This window comes from Pantherophis guttatus, chromosome 2, assembly GCF_059756535.1.
Source record: "Pantherophis guttatus breed Tessera chromosome 2, ASM5975653v1, whole genome shotgun sequence".
NCBI lineage: Eukaryota > Metazoa > Chordata > Lepidosauria > Squamata > Colubridae > Pantherophis > Pantherophis guttatus.
The window spans coordinates 271,729,852-271,749,577 of record NC_142064.1 but is presented as its reverse complement, the minus strand read 5'-3'; the positions used below and the strand labels follow the sequence as shown (position 1 = coordinate 271,749,577).

The following is a 19,726-nucleotide window of genomic DNA, read 5'->3' as shown; positions in this document are numbered from 1 at the left end:
AATGTGATATCCCCCCACCCATGCGCATGCACACATGACACCCCACGCATGCTCCCCGTATTATGCACACTTGCCCATGCATGCATTCTGCATTATGCATGCGCAGTCCCAGACATGCGCTTTGTGCCGCCCCCCCCCCACCATGGCCTGTTTTGGGCCTGAGAAGTCTGAGCTTTCGGGGGAAGGGATTGTAGTCCCGGCCCGCTGCTTCTGGCAGTGCAAGAACTGCCGCCGCTGGGTGGAAGGGGCTGGTGGGAATGATCCGCTGTCTGGGGCTTCCCTTTCCCCGCACCGGAGCAGGATGTCCTGGGAAAGAGATTAAATCTCCTGGCCATTACTTCTGGCAGCGCAAGAACTGCCGCCGCTGGGTGGAAGGGGGTGGGGATGGGAAGGATCTGAATACTTCCCACCCCCACCCCCTTCCACCCGTCAGCGGTGGTTCTTGCGCTGCCAGAAGCAATGTCCAGGGGATTTAATCTCTTTCCCTGGACATCCTGCTCCGGTGCGGACAGGGAAGCCCCAGACAGCGGATCCTTCCCACCCCCACCCACTTCCACCCGGCAGCGGTGGTTCTTGCGCTTCCAGAAGCAATGGCCAGGAGATTTAATCTCTTTCCCTGGACATTCTGCTCCGGTGCGGACAGGAAAGCCCCAGACAGTGGATCCTTCCCACCACAACCCCCTTCCACCCGGCCAGCTGATTGTCATGCACGCATGTGCACCGGTAACCTGCAGACTAGCTGGCTGGTGCACATGCGTGCCCTGGAAACCCGGAAGAGGAATGGGTGACGCAACCTGTGCCAGGCAACATGGCTCTGCGTGCCACTTCCGGCACGTGTGCCATAGGTTCGCCAACACGGGTATAGGGTCTCCTGCTTGTGCAGGGTAGAAACTACTACTCTACAATAGGATTGTCATCTCCTGGCTATTGTAGCCACACCAGATGCTAATAATATTAGATTTAAGTGCCGCCGATCTTGTCCAAAGGAGACTCTGATAGAGAGCTATCTTCTAGGAAAGACTCAGAACAGAAATCAGCCTTTTCTCTGAATTGGGACTGACCAATTAGAGCCTCCTGTCCTTTTCTTTGATGGCCATGCTGAGACCATAACCATGACCTTGAAAGATGAAAGCAAGTTGTCCATGTGGTCTGACTTTTCTTTTAAATTGCCTTTTCAATTTGTTTATAAATTGGATTGTTTTAAATCTGTTTGGGCCAAAGTATTTAATGTATTTTAACGTCTGTATTTCGTGTATTTTATCTTTTGGCTGTTCATCGCCCTGAGTCCTTTGGGAGTACAGTGGTATATAAATTTAATAAAATAAATAAATAAAAATAAATGTAGAGATCAGTTGGACAAGGGTGCTGAGCATTAAAGCTTGCTTTTGTTTCATCTGCTGAATGTGTTCCACTTCATGCCATTTGTATACAGATGTGACTAACTTCCTGTTGGCACCGCAGGCTCCGTGGGACGGTCATTTATGACTGCCAGCCCTGTGTCTCCGTAAAAGCCATTTTGACAGCGCAAATCAGCTGTCAAATGGCTGAAAAAACTCTCCTTCGGGAAAAGAAGGGGAGGAGAGCTGGTGGGTGAGAGTAGAGCCCCCCGAAAGCTCTCTGGATCATTTCCAGAGGCTTGGAGGGTGTGAGCTCCTCAGACAGCCCGCCAAGAAGCTCCAGAGCCAGGACATCCCTGCAAAAGCAGGGCGAGAAGCCGTGATCCGATCCTGCTTTTAAAACGTGAGTTTGACTGATCCCAAGTGCAGGCAGAGCGGAAAACAAGAGAACAAGCCTTAAAAATACAGAGCTTAACTCCAAAGTTACTTTGTTTTGATCTGAATCCTGAGCTGAAGGCGGAAGATGGGGTCTTTCTCAGGGCTTTGAAAGTGAAAGCCTGAAACGAAAGTGTTTGAGAACTTTGCGCTGGGAGAGTGGATTAGCTGCCTATTAACTGCTGGGAATGGAGATTGTGGAGGGAAAAGAACAAAGGGAAAAAACTACTTTGTCTGGCAACTCAGAGACTTTAAATTAACATCTTTAAAGACTTTGTCGCTTTCAAAGAAAAGGGGGGGGATGGAGGGAAAAAAAAGGAAAAAAAAGGCTTCTAAGCAAGTGAAACCAGGAGTTGTTAAAGGAGGGGGAGGCTTCCCAGTTGTGTCAGTGGTGACACAGAAAGCGCAATTTCCAGCTGATTCACAGAGCCAGAGCCAGAGTCAAGAAGCAGCACTTAATGATTTTAAGGAAGCTATGAAAGAAGCCATGAACAATCAAGCAATAGCAATGAGAGAAGCAATGAACAATTTAACTTTACTTGTTGAAGGGAAATTTAAGAAAATAGAGGAAGATATAGGTTCGATCAAGGGAGCAGTTGCAAAGGAGCATGATAAAATAAGAGATGACATCGTTTTTGCTGTATCAGGACTTTCAAATCTTGTTATTCAGCTTGATGGGAAAGTTGAGGAAATTAATGAAGCCAATTTAAATCTGGAAAGCAAAATGGGAGATGTTATGACTAGAACAGAAAAAGTGGATGATGAATTGGTAATGTTACAATACAGATCTATGGAGTTTGCTTTGAGACTGAGAGGCCTGAAGGAAAATAGCAAAGAAAATTTAAAAGACATTTGTGCTGATGATATGGCTGAGATAATTAAAGAAAAACCAGAAGATGTGGCATTCCAAATTGACAAAATTTACAGGGTTAATTCCTGATTGGCAAAACAAAGACAGCTGCCACGAGATGTGGTGATTTATTTCACAACTAGGAGGATCAGAAATGAAATTTTACAAGCTTCCTACAATAATAAAGTTCAGGTGGCTGGGCAGGAGGTGGTGGTTTTGAAAGAGATTCCTCCAAAGATGCTGAGGAGCAGGAAAGACTTTGGCTTTTTGGTTAATGAGCTGAGAAATCAACAGGTGGCATATAGATGGGATGTTCCAACTGGTCTAATAGTGACTTATAAAGGAGAAAGATACCGATTAAACACAATTTGGAAGGCAAAAGATTTTTTATGTAAACGTGTTACAGGCTGGATACCCACCCTCACCGGGGGGGGGGGGAGAAGAAAATGGAGATGATACAACAAGGAAAAGATGGAAAACAGATACAAACTTACACTGAAGCTGCAGCTGCAGCTGGAGGAATTATTATGGAAGAAGATTTGGATCTTGGGGGTTTACCCCCAACCTTGGAACCACCTAAGAATGGAGAGCCGAAAACACAACAACTGACCCGAGCAACTTATAAATTGCAACAACAACAACCAAAAGGGCAACAATCTCAAGATTCATCTCAAGTAGTGCAAAAAACAGAAGCAGTGGGGGGAGCTAGGCTGAAGAGTAAGGTGGAGGAGGAGCTTCAGCTGGTGCTCGCAAGGCTTCGAAAGGCTAAAGATGGTAACTAAATTCCTATCTTGGAATGTTAATGGCCTAAACTCTCCACAAAAAAGAAAGAAAGTATTTCATTACTTGAAACAATTTAACAATGATGTTATTTGCTTACAAGAAACACATATTAGATTATCAGACCAAAAATATTTGATAAATTCAAGATTAGGTACAAACTTTGTGGCATCAGCACCAGAGAAGAAAAATGGACTAGTTATATATGTAAGGAAAGGACTATCAGCTAACTTAATTGAGGCAGATGATCAAGGAAGATATATTGCAATTGAGTTATTGACACAGTCTGGAAAAATGCTTCTTATCGGAATATATGCCCCTAACCAGCAACAAGACAAGTTTTATAAACTTTTACATGCTAAAATAATACAGTGGGATTATAAATCTTTTATACTAATGGGTGACTGGAATGGAGTAATTGATATGCAGAAAGATAAAAAAAGCTTATCAAAGACTTCAGCACATGCAAAATTACCTAAATCTTTTTTTGATATGATGGAAGATATAGAATTGAGAGATATCTGGACAGAACGTAATCTGGAGGAAAAAGATTTTACCTTTTTTTCTGATAGACATCAATCCTTCTCCAGGATTGATTTTATACTAATCACAAATGATTTTATTTCCAGGGTGAAGAAGATGAAGATATTTCCAAGAACTTTAACTGATCATAGTCCAGTTTGGATTGAATTTGAACGGGAGAGGGGAGAAAGAAGGTCTTGGAGGTTGAATGAAAACTTATTCAGATATGAAGAAAATGTAAAGGAGCTTAAAAAACAGATGAGAGATTTTTTTGTTATTAACATGAATAAGGGTACTCATATGGAAATGGTTTGGGATGCTAGTAAGGCTTACATGAGGGGTATCTTAATACATATGAATAATAAATATAGATCAAAACAACAGAAGAAGCATAAAGAGATAGAGGAAGACATAAAAAAGAAAGAACAAATACTTATATCTAATCTAGCAGATAAGAAAGTAAAAGAAACAATAAACATACTATGAGGGCAATTCAATATGTTAATGGCTGATCAAGTGGCAACTAGTTTACAATATGCTAAACATAATACATTTTGTAATTCCAATAAACCAGGTAGATGGTTGGGCTACATGTTGAGGAAAAAATAGAAAGCACGAGTCATTAGTAAGATAGAATATAGAGGTAAGGAAGTCTACCAACAGAATTTGATTAAAAAGGCTTTTTTTGGAATTTTATACAAAGCTATATACAAAGCTTTTATACAAAAGCTAGTGACTCAATACAAGGTATAGATATAGATAGATATCTAAAGGAAGGGAATATCTTGGAACTAATGTCGGAACAGAGGGAAGGATTGAATCAACCAATAACTTTGGAGGAGATTGTTGCGGCAATTAAGCAGTTAAAAATAGGGAAAGCTCCAGGAACAGATGAACTAACAGCTGTTTATTATAAGAACTTACAGCTTGAAATGGTAGACCCGCTTAAAACTCTATTTTGTAAAATTCAATCAGGGGGAGGAGTCCCACCCTATTGGAGAACAGCTTTTGTTTCATTGATTCCGAAGGAAGACCAAAACTGTACCAAACCTGAAAATTTTAGGCCAATCTCACTTCTGAACACAGATTACAAAATTTTTGCTAAGATATTATCGAATAGACTAATGCCAGTTATGCAACAAATTATTCACAATGACCAATCAGGTTTTATAAAAGGGAGACAGATGAAATATAATGTTAGGCAAATTATAAACTTATTGGAATAGTTGGAGAAAAATAATCAGGTCCCTGCAGCGTTTATATTCGTGGATGCAGAGAAAGCATTTGATTGATTGAACTGGCAATTTTTGTTTAAAATAATAGAAAAAAATGCACTTTGGGGAGTATTTCATACATTCAATTAGAGCAATATATCAGGAACAAACAGTACAAATAATAGTTAATGGAGGTTTAACAGATGTGTTTAAAATTTAGAAAGGTACGAGGCAGGGCTGTCCCTTGTCACCATTGTTGTTTATTTTAACTTTAGAAGTTTTGTTGAATAAGCTACGTGATTCTGACAAAATAAAAGGAATTGTAATTAGACAGCAGGATTATAGACTAAGAGTGTTTGCAGACGACCTGGTTCTTACTTTATCTCAACCTATAGAAGCGGCTCCCTATATGTTGGATATAGTAGCTCAATATGGTAAAGTATCTGGTTTTAAAGTAAATCTACACAAGACAAAGATGATAACTAAAAATTTATTTATAACTCAAAGAGAAGAGTTAGGGAGAATAACGGGGTTTGAAGTAGTTAAAAAGGTTAAGTATTTAGGAGTATATATTGCAGCCTCAAATACGAAATTGTATAAAACTAATTATGAAATTCTCTGGCAAAAAGTACAGAAAGAAATGGAAAAATGGAAAAAGTTACAATTATCATTACAGGGAAGGATAGCAGCAATAAAAATGAATGTACTACCTAGGTTTTTATTTTTGTTCCAAATGATACCAGTGCTTAAAAAAGATGGAAATCTGATGGAATGGCAGAAAGGGGTTAATACTTTTATTTGGGCTGGGAAGAAACCAAGAGTGAAACTGAAAATTATACAGGATATACGTGAGAGAGGAGGTCTTAAAATGCCTAATTTAAGATTGTATTATGAAGCAGCAGCTTTATCACAAATTAGTGATTGGTTTAATTTAACTGAAGAAAGAATGTTAAATATAGAAGGTTATGATTTGTTATACGGATGGCATGCTTATTTGTTGTATGAAAAAAAGTGGATAAAGTGTTTAAGGGTCATATACTCAGAAATGCATTGTTGAGGGTTTGGAAAAAGTACCAATATAAGCTGAACTATAAGATACCTATATGGGCAAATCCCAGAAATGCAATAGAAAATATAAGTACAGAGCAAAAAATAGACGTGATTACCTATAAAGAGCTTCTTCTTTTGGAAAGGGGTAAGTTGCAACTGAAATCTCTAGATGAATTAAAAGAAGAAGGGATAATTTATACTTGGTTTCAGTATGGTCAGCTTCAAGCTAGATGGAGGGAGGATTAAAAAATTGGGGTTATGCAAAATGAGGAAAATTTGGTGAAACAGATTAGAGATCAAAGTCAGATGCATATTAAAAGGTTGTATAATGCATTACTGGAAATAGACTCAGAAACGGAATTGGTTAAGGATTGTATGATAAAATGGGCACAAAACTTTCAGGAACCAATGATGATGGAAACGTGGGAAAAGATTTGGGTCAGAAATGTTAAATTTATGCAAGCACAAAATTTGAGAGAGAATTTTTATAAAATGTTTTATAGATAGCACTTAGATCCTAAGAAATTAACATGTATGTACTCGAATTTGCAAGCTAAATGTTGGAGATGTGAATGTAATGATGCAACCTATTACCATATATGGTGGACCTGCAAGAAAATCAAGGCATTTTGGATAAAAATTTGGTGGGTGATGCAGAACATTTTGAAAAGAAGGTTAAAATTTACTCATCAATTGTTTCTATTGGGTATAACTACAGACTGTACAGCTTTAGAGACTAAACGGATTTTGAACTTAATATCAGCAGCTAGGCTACTGGTAGCTCAATATTGGAAGAAAGACTCTTTGCCTACTATTGAAGAGCGGACACTGAAAGTAACAAACCTAGCAGAAATGGCGAAAATCTTGGCGTATTTGAAGGACCACACGCAAGAAAGATACGTATCGGAATGGAGAAGATGGATTGATTATATTCAAAATAAGTATCAGACAAGAAAATATCAAATAGCTTATGAATGACTGTTAGTATTAGAAGTATTTGGTTATCGATAGTGGGGTTAAGGTTTCAGTGGGGGAGGTAGTACTTTGAGGATAAGTAGATTAATCTAGTTTATGTTTGACTAAATGAAATACCTTGTATTTTGCTCTGGGAACTCGAGGGGGGGAGAGTGGGATGAAGGGGGGTAAAGGGTGGGGGGAATAGGGGGGAATTTTCTATTTTTTGTAAAAGTTTTTAATAAAAAAAATAAAAAAAATAAAATGTATACAGATGTGAGTGTCGATCTAACTAACTAATTAACCTCACTCTGTCAAGGACCTAGGAGTACACATCCAAATGATCTATGCCCTAGAGCTCACTGGAACAGCATTGCCAAAAAGGCATTAAGAGTTGTTAACCTAATTTTGCGAAACTTCTTATTAACATCAAATTGTTAACTTGTGCATTCAAAACCTTTGCCTGACCAATTCTCAAATACAGCTCTTCTGCCTGGAATGCACACTGTATATCGGACATTAATTCAATTGAGCAAGTCCAGAGGTATTTCACGAGAAGTGTCCTCCACTCGTCTGCTCACAACAGAATACCTTATGCCAGCAGGCTTGAAATTTTGGGCTTGGACAATCTAGAACTATGCTGACTAAGGTCTGACCTAAGCGTAGTAAACAAAATTGTCTGCTACAAAGTCCTACCTATCAATGACTACTTCAGCTTCAACCACAATAATACACGGGCAAACAATAGATACAAACTTAAGGTAAACCGCTCCAAACTAGATTGCAGAAAATACGACTTCAGCAACAGAGTGGACAATGCCTGGAATGCACTACCTGTGGTTACTTCCCCAAACCCTCAAACCTTTAACCTTAAACTGTCTACCGTGGACCTCACTCCTTTCCTAAGATATCTGTACAGGGACATGCATAAGCGCACCAGCGTGGCTACAATCCCTGTCCTACCATCCCCATTTATTCATATTCATCTTCTGTGTTTATGTCTATACTTATACCACTTTTCTCGTACATGTTTGACAAACTAAATAAAATAAATAAAATAAAATACAATACAATACAATACAATACAATACAATACAATACAATACAATACAATACAATACAATACAATACAATACAATACAATAAAATACAATAAAATAAAATAAAATAAAACCTCACTGCCTTACTCCCTCCCCATTTTTCCTCAAAGGCAACGTAACATAACATCAATCAACATCATGAGACTTACTGATGAACCTTTTTAGAAGGACTCAAACTGAAATTCTTCAGGTCTGGTTCTTGAATACTTGTTCCAGAGAAGAGCCCACCAATGAGATGATCTCCTGGCCTGTAATGATTGAGTGGGTCTCTTGCATCCCTTCCCAAAGTCAAGAAGCACTTGGTGCTGAGCATCCCACAGGCTGCCTGGGGAAACAAAAGCTCCATCAGAAGCAGAAGCAGTGGGTTCATTTCTGAGTTAGCCGGAGGAATCCCCTGCCTTGCATCTGATCTCAGAATCAGTAGAGCAGAAGCATTTGGAGATGTTGAAACCAGATTGCTGCAAGACTGACTTTTCTAATATAATATGAAGTCCAGAGAGAACTTCCCCAATGATGGAAACTGGACCAATGCAGAAGCAGAACTCCTGGTGTCCATGAAACTCAGTCCAGCTTTCCAGGGTGACAAGACAACTGATACACTCACTTTCCTGATGCTGAATGTGTTGCTGCTGAGTCTGTTGACCTCCTTCAGACAATTTCCAGAGGGAAAAAGAATCCCTTGACATTTAGCAAGAAGGCAAGAAAGAAATCACTATCATTCTAATAATTAGCTGGGGAAGGAGGAGTTTTGCAAAGTCCTCCCTGCAGGGTGAACTGGGATCCAACTGAAAAAGTCCCGATGTAACTCAAGGTAGTGGATTCCCAGAACGCATCCACAACCAAATTGTTCTGTGGGCATTTGGGACACCTATCATTCTGCTGGGTTGATTTCCAATTGTTTTTCTTTGATGCTATTATATGTGACTGGTTTAATTTATAAAGTTGTGCTTTTGACATGATGAATTTACTGTTTTCTTACTGTGGACTTTTGAACATTATGATGCTGATGTGGCCTCAACTTACTGTGCATTCCTTATTATTCAGAACTTTATGTTTTAGGGTGGATACTTTATTTTTTATTGTGATCTGCTGTGCAGCTGTCTGGAATTGAATGCATACAAATCAAATAGATGTCCAGATGTCCGTCCGTGTGTCCATCCATCCATCCATCCATCCATTCATGTAACGTCCCTTTTCTATCTGGAAGAGTCAAAGAGTTTCTAAGAAATTTCTCCCTTGCTATGTAACCTCAAACAGAGATGCTCAACATGAGACATCTCTGGTTCTTTCATACTGATCCAACAGATAGAAAAGTCTATCTGTACCCCTCTGCCAAAATGAAAATCTAATGAGTAGCATTTCACCCTGAGTCTTAAATACTTTGCTTCCATAAAAAATCTCCTGCAAATCATGAATTTTGATTGTCCCTAGAAATGGTTCCATCTAGGAAAGGAGATTCCAATAAAACCTCATCCTTTCCTTTCCTTTCCTTTCCTTTCCTTTCCTTTCCTTTCCTTTCCTTTCCTTTCCTTTCCTTTCCTTTCCTTTCCTTTCCTTCCCTTCCCTTCCCTTCCCTTCCCTTCCCTTCCCTTCCCTTCCCTTCATTCCCCTCCTTTCCTCTTTCCTCTCCTTCCCTTCATTCCTGTAGGTATCTTTGTCCACTTTCATCCACTCATCAAAAGTTTCACTCCAACAGTGAATCTCATGGAAGAAATATCTGCTGTCAACTCAAAGAGCATCTCTGGTCTGCTCTTGAGTTGCCGTTAGCAAGGGGGATGGGCAAGCTAATTCTTTAGCTGTGGTGAGGCAGCATATAAGTCAAAACAAAAGCACATTCCAGCCATATCTCTGTTAAGGCTGTCTCCATGGTTATCCACAGTGGCCAGAGAAGAGTGATCTCTACAACCCAAAAAATTGCTTCGATGGAGAATGTGACTGATGACACACCTTGGGGGAAGGGGGAAAACAGGGTCAGAGCTGGAACGTAAATTACATGGGGTCAGAGTTGGCTTCACTTGGAATGTGCTGACATGAAGCTCCTAATGAATTATTGGATTTCTTTTGAAGCTTGGCTTGAGGCTCATGATTTAATGAGGTCATCGTTTGGAATCCTGACATCTGCTTTATGGTAAACGCTATTTTGCTCTTTTCAAATACTGAAAAATACACCAAATTTCCTGTGGATCACCCTTCAAACATCAACTGAGATGACAGCATAGCTAAGATTGGATCTCTGCTATCAAGAAAATTTGGGGATCAATGTAGTTTCCCTTTGCCTTGTTTCTATTTTTGGTAACAGGCATAATCTTGGGAATCATTTAATTCCCCAAAACTCACTTACTGAAGGCAAACAGTCAGGATCTCCTCTATTTTATTTATTTATGTACCGTATTTTTTGGAGTATAAGGCACACCTTTTTCCACCAAAAATGAGGGTGAAAATCTGGGTTCGTCTTATACTCCGAATGTAGCCCCACCCAGCTTCTCAAACAGAGGTTTCAGAGGCTGAAAGAAGCATTAGAAACGAAGCTTCAGAAAAGAAGCCACCAAACAGAGCTTCAGAAAAGAAGCCCCCAAACAGAGCTTCAGAAAAGAAGCCCCGCATTCTTGCTTTTTTGTTGTTAGTTGTGAAGTCGTGTCTGACCCATTGTGACCCCATGGACAATGTTCCTCCAGGTCTTCCTGTCCTCTACCATCCTCTGGAGTCCATTTAAGCTCACTCTTACTGCTTCAGTGACTGCATCTACCCACCTCGTTCTCTGCCATCCCCTTCTCCTTTTGCCCTCAATTGTTCCCAGCATTAGGCTCTTCTCCAGTGAGTCCTTCCTTCTCATTAGGTGGCCAAAGTATTTGAGTTTCATCTTCAGGATCTGACCTTGCTTGCAACCAGACAACTATAACAGGAGGGGGAAGGGAAGGCCTTGGAATCTAAGGGAGGCTTGGGAAGGAAATTTGGAATGCAAGTGTGTCAACTGGAAGTCTGAGACAGATCCAATATCTCAAGGTCACCAGCTGGGGAAGTCCGAGGCAGACAGACTGTTCCAAAAACAAAGAAAGTGCAAATGCATGGTGGACAATGGACAATGGGAGGTCCAGGGAGGAAAGGGAAAGTTTTCCTATGCTATTTTGACAGGAAATCATTAGAAGTAGCTTTTCTCTTGTACCTACATGGAATCTTCAGTAAAGTTACCTTATTTTTCGGAGTGCACTCCCCCCCCCCAGGCAAATAGGCTGATTACTTGGTTGCGTCTTATACTCCGAATGTAGCCACACCCACAACTGGCCCCCAAACTTCAGCCTCAGCACGTGGCTGCCCCCCCCCACTCAACCCACTATGGAGGAATGGCTGGTGAATTTGGTAGAATAGCTGAAATGGATAAATTAACTTCTTTGATTAAAGAAAGGAAATTATCTACATTAATTGATAACTAGAAGCCTCTTATACATTTCGTCATTTAAAAAAATGCCAATAGAGAATATTTGTTGTTCAGGATTGAAATGAGGGATCCTTGGTTCCCTCTGAGCTTTCTTGCAGATGTTTCATGACCCAAACTAATGACATCATCATTGTTAGTCACTCATGATAGTTATCAGCCCTGATGATGTTTCCCTCCCCGCGAATGCCATCACTCTGCTTAACAACTAATTCCCATAACACTGTCAAATAATGTATTACTATTATTCTTCTCTTCCTTACTAGTATTTATCTCTTCCCACTTATTCCTATAACCATGTTGCTTGTATCTTTCAATTTATATTGTTTTTATTTGTTTCCTAGTACAATTTGATAGCTTATTACTAACCTTGACTATCACTGTGTTGTATCTTTTTATTCTTGATGAATGTATTTTATTCTCCTATGTACACTGAGAGCCTATGCACCTAAGACAAATTCCTTGAGTGTCCAATCGCACTTGGCCAATAAAGAATTCTATTCTATCTTACCTAGTTTGGGACATGAAACATCTTCAAGAAAACAAGCCCACATAGGGAGCACCAAGGACCCCACAAATAAAAAGAAATTAACTTCTGATCTATAGTTTTGATTGTTAGACAGGATAGATTATAGGGAAAAAAATACTTTCTTCTACCTGTTTGGAAGATCTTAATAATTATAAATATTTTATTAGTGAATGAATGTCCCTTGGATTAAAAAAAAAAGTTTATGACCATTTATGTTGCAGCTTTATTTTCCCCAATTCTTTGGCCTTATTTCTCTGAATCTGAGAGATTAAAAACACCTTTTCCTTTTGTAAAAGAAGCTGTTCACCCCAGAGGTGGGTTTCAGCAGGTTCTGACCGGTTCTGGAGAACCAGTAGGGGAAATTTTGAGTAGTTTGGAGAACCAGTAAATACCACCTCTGACTGGCCCCGCCCCCATTTATTCTCTGCCTCCTGAGTCCCAGCTGATTGCGAGGGAATGGGGATTTTGCAGTAACCTTCCCCTGGAGTGGGGAGGGAATGGAGATTTTACAGGATCCTTTCCCTGCCATGCCCACCAAGCCACACCCACAGAACCGGTAGTCAAAAATTTTGAATCCCACCACTGGTTCAGCCCTACCCAAAAACACAAATCGCAGGGACAGTGAAAAGCATTTATGGAATGGGGGAAGCCCAAATCTTTTAATAGGGTACAGAAAGAAATGATACAAACATTTGGTACATGTGATACATCAGAAAGAAACCAATGAAAGAATGAAAGACATTTATTACATTTGACAAGTGAACAATAGAAAACATTGATTAGAGATTACTTTCCACATGAGGTAAATTTATGGGTAACATCATGCTGCTTCCAAGGTGGATTAGTATCTTACTTAAAACTTGCAAGTGTATTCAATTACTTTCAGAATACACTGAATACGATACAGTTTTGAAAAGGCTGTTTTTTCCACATGAAAAAACAGAAGAAAAGCATGCTTTCCTAAAATCTGAAAGGAGGTCAACACTGCCAGACTAAAATTCTATTAACATCCTCACTTAAAGGCTAATAATGAAGCCCAAAATGCTAAATAATACTACCAGACACAGAAACATAAAAACATGGAAATTTGGCTTAAGCAGGAGATCACTTCAAAAAGCAGCCTGATAGTGTTTTCTCTTCAAAAGTACCCAATGGGTGAGAATTATATTGGGTGGGAATTATACTCCCAGAACATCCATCAGCATCACTTTTTTACTTCAGTTTTGAACATCAGATGTTCCTTTGTATTCAGATCTGGCCTCAGCAAAATGATGTAACACTTAGGGATGAAGATGCAACCCAGCAGCCCAGCACTGGAAGCCAAGATGGAGAAGACCTGCACAGCAACCGTGAATTTCCCTTTGGTGCTGAGATAGGTAGGCACAAAGGAGATCCAGACACTGCAAAAGACCAGCATGCTGAAGGTGATCAGCTTGGCTTCGTTGAAGGACCCAGGTAGATTCCTGGCCAGGAAGGCCACTATGAAGCAAATGGCAGCCTGAAAACCCATGTAACCAAGGGCAACATAAAACATAGTGACAGAGCCTTCATTGCACTGCAGAACAATCTCTCTAGGCTGGGAATACATGTCAGAATCAGGGAATGAAGGAAAGACTCCTAACCAGGTGAAACAAATGACAACCTGGACACTGGAACAAGAAATGATGATGCTGTTGGTCAGACTCTTGCCCAGCCACCCTCTCACTCTGTTTCCTGGCTTTGTGGCCAGGAAGGCCAGCACCACCATGACTGTTTTGGTCAAGACGGAAGACACGGCAATTGAAAAGATGATGCTGAAAATTGTTTGTCGGAGAAGGCAGGTGGTTCTCCTTGGCCGTCCAATGAAGAGAAAGGAAGTCAAGAAGCAAAGAAGAACGGAGACCAGGAGGATATAGGAGAGGTCCCGGTTGTTGGCTTTGACAATTGGAGTTTCTTGGAATTTAATGAAGATTCCCAAGACTAAAACTGTGGTTAAGATCAGGAATAGGGCAAAGAAAGTAAGAATAATTCCCAAATACTCTTGATGGGACAAAAAAGTGACACTTTTGAGGATACATTGATCTCGATGCTTGTTCTGATACTGATTGTCTGGACATCTGGTGCAGTGGTCTGCATCTATAAAGGACAAATGTAATATTTACCATGAATTTATAGGATGGGAGTTAGATTTTGAAATCAGGAAGCCCTCATCTGAATTTGTGTGTGTATTCATCTGCAGGGGATGGGAGGCAGAGAGAAAAAATTAGGAGTATGTGTACACATGTGCTTCTTTGCATTAGTATGTGTCTCAAGTTGATAAAGTGTAGCTAGATTAGGGGCAGAATTTGAGAGGAGACAATTCTAGGAAGCAAAAGGGGAGAAGTGACAACCATCGACATCAGGGGTATCAAACTTAATTTCATTGAGGACCGCATCAGGGATATGGTTGACCTTTGGGGGGGGGTCAGGCGTGGCTGACTGGGTGGGGGTGGGCAACTGGGTGGGTGTGGCCATCTTGATGCCACTCCCCAAACTGCTAGCATGTTTCCTCTTCGCATTGGGTAGACCAGGCTGAAGTGACGCTGGCCCAATCTTTCCTCTTTCCATTGGGTAGACTGGGCCAAAGCCACGCTGGCCTGGCCTTTCCTCTTCACACTGAGTAGACTGGGCCGAAGCCATGCTAGCCTGAGATTTCCTCTTCTCATTGGGTAGACCAGGACTACATCACAGGCCGAATGCAGCCCATGGGCCTTGAGTTTGACACCCCTGATGTACATCATGTAGGAAGGTTTCTAATGGACTAGGACTAGCCAATTTAACAAGGTTGGAATATTCTGGTTTTCCAAAATGGAGTTTGATTTCTCCCATTACCCATTAATTGGAGGATAAAATTTAAATTCAATAACAACATTGTTCAACTATTTTTGCTTTCATTTTGTCCCACCAAATCCCAATGGTTAATGATTAAAAAGGGGCAGATAAAGTTGCCTGGTTTTCTCTCTAATCGCCATAATGAGGAGAGGTTCCTCTCAGATAGCAATGTATTCCCCCAAATAGCTACTCCACAGGAAACACAGATCATGCTTGCCTACTCCTTGGATACTTTGGAGGAAGGCAGAAATGTGTCTATCCCGAGTGCACCCTGGAATGGAGGAGATGGCAAGATTACTGACTAGGTCCTATGTGACTTGGCTGTCAGCCTTGGAAGCCATCTTTTTCATTGCATCTTCAGGCCTGCCACATTTACTACTGTGGGAAACTGTGATGGGGAGATTGTATGGAGCCCTGAGTCCGAAAGGAGATAGGCGGTATAGAAATTTAAATAATAAATAATAATAAATAAATATACCGGTAGTCATAATAACATTCCTTTCTCAGAAAGTCAAGGACATCTTGCCCTGCACCTGGAAGGTTAGAACCGGGAGGCATTTCCAGTCAGCATGGTGTTTAGTTTGGGCCATGTGATGGACTTGTGGGTGTTGGGCAGGGACTTGAACTTTCCTTTGGGTGGGGAAAACCTGGAAGCTTTCAGATTTGGGTTTTCCCAGATGTGCCAATATGACATCTTCAATAACATGTAATTTTGGGGAAAGTCAAGCCTCAGAATTCTGTTTGTCATGGTGAAACAACGGGCTGCTTCATGTCACTTCAACTGATCCTTCACAAAGTCACATATGCTTCTTGATAGCTGCTTGGCTTCTTCTACACTTAACCTCTCATTCCAATGAATTCTCCCAGCTCATATTATTGTTATATCCTTGATGAAATTAATTCTGATAGTTAAATTAATACTCCCTCCCACTCCAATACCCAAATTAGAAATATCTTCTTAGCAAAGATCTGCAGGAACCTTTGCTCCTATCCCAAGGGCTGTTTTGATTCCCATTCACCCACCTTCCTGGGTGGAAATGCTCCCTTCTGCACAAGGGACGCAGTTGTAGCAACAGATTGGTTTTCCTTCCTGGACCACCTTGAAATAGCCAGGTTGACAAGGCTCCACACACTGGGAGTGAGGCAAGGGCTGAAAGTGAACAGAATTTGCATTCAGAAGCATCTGCAAAACTGATTAGTTATGAAATGAATTATAGTGTTGGAATGGGATTGTCAGGTCCCATAGCTTATCTCGTCTTCAGAGAAGAGCAGCAGCGTTGCCTTGGGGACTGGCATTTATCCCTCTTCAGCCTGAGTATCTCACAGTATCTTTCCACTTCGAGATTGGCTTGGTGATGTATTGTGCTTTGGGCGGGGCTCTGTCTTCACTTTACTGTTTTGAGCAGGAAACTTAATTCCTGCCTAGATCTCTTGCTATCACAATCTTCCAATAAAAGTTTCCTTTTGAAATGGCTTTTGTTTCATGAGGACTGCTTTCTTAAGAGGACTGGAGAGGCAGGACCTTACAGGGACCAACGAAAGAGGTATGTGCAAAATGGACTAGAAGTGGACCATTCTGTTTCTCCTCTGGGCCATGTTGTGGTGGCCACTCCAGAGAATTTTCTAGAAAGTTACTCTTGAAACTGGAAGCATGATAGTCAGACATGCTTCCATTTTGGAGGACTGTCTCTGGAAGGCATTAGAAGAAATAAGAATTCTGGATTTCTTCAACGTGATTTTGCACTTTTCTTCTACCAAATAAGGTCAAATTCTTGAATGTATAAATGTCCAAATGAACATGTGCAACTCAATTGATTTTACTTCTCCCCTCCTCTTAAATCCTGCTTCCATTTCCCCCCATCTCCACCTTTTTTCCCTCTATGTCCCCAGACCAAAGTCTTCTACTGTATAAGTCATAAAGCATCTTTTCCTTTGCTGGTTATAAATGAAAGAATATAATTCTGAAGCATGAATTTGAAGGCAGTCGGTCTTACATATAGTTTGGGATGGGGGGGTACACTGATTGAGATGATGGACAAAACTACTGTGTTTCCCCCAAAATAAGACCCTGTCTGATATTTTTTGAACCCTGAAATCAGCGCTTGGCCTTATTTTTGGGGAGGTCTTATTATTTTGGGGTGTTTGGAGCAAGACGGGGCTCCTCTTGCTGATTTCCAGCTCTGTCTCCCTAACCCTAACTAGAGGAAATGGTGAGGACTGGCTGGGGAAGCGCTTAAATATTTTTTGGGAGGGCATATTTTTTTTGGGGGGGGACTTATTTTAGTGCATGTGCTCAAAAACCTGATTGGACTTATTATCAGGGAATGTCTTATTTTCAGGGAAACAGCGTGAAGAGTTAGGACACCTCTTCCTCTACCTGATTGAGCCACTGAGGGCTCGTGATGGCTTCCTTGTTGATGCTGAATTTGACTCCATTGGTTCCTTCTCTGTCTAGACTCCCAAATTTCACTCTGGTGGTCGACTTATTAGGAAACAACACCCAGCTCACAATGTCAAAGTCAGCCATCAAATCTCCATTTCTATCCAAATACATTCCTTCTATGGTGTTGTTGTAGATCTCAGGATTCTTCAGGAAATGGTGAAGCTACAGAATATAAGGAAAGAGGTTTATACATAAATAGAATCATCTAAACAAACTGATGTACAGAGATATAAGGAATTTGGCTTATTGAGCTGCTTAGTTCTCTTGAAGATAAGCAGATGGCAGAAGGGCAGGAGAAGGGAAATCCATTACCTACAAATATATTTGCTTACTTTATCTGTTGCTTATCCATGAGTTTTCCCCTCCTCCCTGAGATGTCCTGCATAGCTATAGATACATCGTTTTGTCTACAGAGATTTATCTTAACATTATTTGGAGAGTTTCTCCTGTGCACATTGAATAACAAACACCGCAGTGAGCTTTGATTATTTATTTTGAGTCCTGTGTTTTTATTCCACAAGAGAGATATATTGACAGAGTTGGAAGGGACCTTGTAGGTCATCTAGTCCAACCCCCTGCCCAAGCAGGAGACCCTACACCATTTCTGACAAATGGCAGTCCAATCTCTTCTTGAAGGCTTCCAATGATGAAGTTCCCACAACTTCTGAAGGCAAGCTGTTCCATTGGTTGATTGTTCACACTGTCAGAAAATGTCTCCTTATTGTAGAAGACACAGCATCAGTTTGTACAACTCAGTCCTGGAAATATAATAATTTAATTATTATAATAATAATTTAACAAAGTTGGAAGGGACCTTGGGGGTCTTCTAATCCAACCCCCTGCTTAGGCAGGAAACCCTACACTACTTCAGACAAATGGTTCTCTAATCTCTTCTTATAAACTTCCTGTGTTATGAATTGGCTTTCGGAAATTGGGAAGCAAATGTCAATATTTATAACTGACTTTTCCATCTGCTCGTTATCTGAAAAAGTTTGAACACTGATTCTGAGAGAAAGCTTGAATATTGATTCTGGAACTCTTCAGGTGATTTTACAAGAATATACACTGATAATTGTAATATTAAATACAATGTAGTGTAACATTATAATAAATTGGGAATTAATCCAAAATCCCTTTCCACAAGCATCAAATTCTAGAATCTGAAGAAAGAAAAGCTCAAAGCACATGAAGTAAAATACATGAAGTAAAATAACTGTAGTTGTGTGTGACAACATAGCCAAGGTATAATTTGCCATTCACAATGCTGGAAGCCAAATGTAAAAAGAAAGAGTAATTCAGTATTTAATGTTACATGAAATAACAGCGTCAACGGAATTACGTATGCACAAAATTGGAAAAACGAAAGTATACCGACAGAGGAAATGGTAGTAAAGAAAATATTAGAATGTACCAAAATGGACAGGTTAACGATGGAAATTAAAGACAAAGGAGAAACAGCGTATTACTTAATATGGGGCCTATAGAATAATTAGCTAGATAATTGATGCAAAATTAATGATGAAAGAGTCTCAATAAGCTAGAAACGAATACAGGTATAAAACTATATAGAAGAATACATATTGCAAGCAATATTATTATTAGACTGCATAACTGCAAATTAAAATATATAGATTGCTAAATGTATACAGAATTTTGTTATAACTATGGAAACAATAGATATAAGTATGATATATAATATCAAGTTTCTTTTTTTTTCCTACGGACTATACTGTATGATTAAGAGAAAAATCATCGTAATTAGGATGTATAACATTATATATATTTATAAACGTGCTGATACAACCAGTATATCCTTTTGCCTTTCAGCTCCAATCCAGGAGCCCTCAAGCAGCCGCATTCATGACAAACCATTTTATACCAAATTTATATTTTTAAAAGGTAGACTAGTATAGATCTATTTCAAGCTATTTGGCTCTCATAAGCTACTCTCCCTTTATTTCTTTATCAGCAAAAATATAAATTTGGTATAATTAATATATATAGCTTGTGGCTCAGAAGGTTAATTCAACTGCCTAACATGCAGGAATCCAAGTTCGTAAGGGTATGGCTAGCTGATGAAAGCTAAAAAGCTTGAAATAGATCTATACTAGTCTCCCTTTATTTCTTTATCAGCAAAATATTATTTTGGTATAAAATGGTTTGTCATGAATGCGACTGCTTGAGGGCTCCTGGATTGGAGCTGATAGGCAAAAGGGAGCAGAATGCCCC

At 40.0% G+C, this 19,726-nt stretch overlaps 1 protein-coding gene across 1 annotated transcript; it reads right to left on the bottom strand.

Moving 5' to 3' along the window:
* Positions 1-13,015: 13,015 nt before the first annotated feature.
* LOC148115906 (vomeronasal type-2 receptor 26-like) lies at positions 13,016-17,614 on the bottom strand. The gene is made up of 3 exons (XM_087884487.1): positions 17,432-17,614; positions 16,078-16,204; positions 13,016-14,319 (listed from the first exon to the last, which is right to left on the bottom strand). Exons 1-3 carry the CDS (start codon positions 17,606-17,608, stop codon positions 13,409-13,411), a joined length of 1,215 nt encoding a protein of 404 aa, XP_087740613.1. The 5' UTR covers positions 17,609-17,614; the 3' UTR covers positions 13,016-13,408.
* Positions 17,615-19,726: the final 2,112 nt, after the last annotated feature.

What these genes read in the sequence shown, in the direction of transcription:
- LOC148115906 (XM_087884487.1), bottom strand. Translation starts at nt 17,608, where the DNA reads ATGTATTTGGATAGAAATGGAGATTTGATGGCTGACTTTGACATTGTG. An exon ending in GCCCTCAGTGGCTCAATCAG is followed by an intron (nt 16,205 to 17,431) that starts GTAGAGGAAGAG and finishes GTTCACTTTCAG; the next exon opens with CCCTTGCCTCACTCCCAGTG. An exon ending in GAGCATTTCCACCCAGGAAG is followed by an intron (nt 14,320 to 16,077) that starts GTGGGTGAATGG and finishes TGTCCTTTATAG; the next exon opens with ATGCAGACCACTGCACCAGA.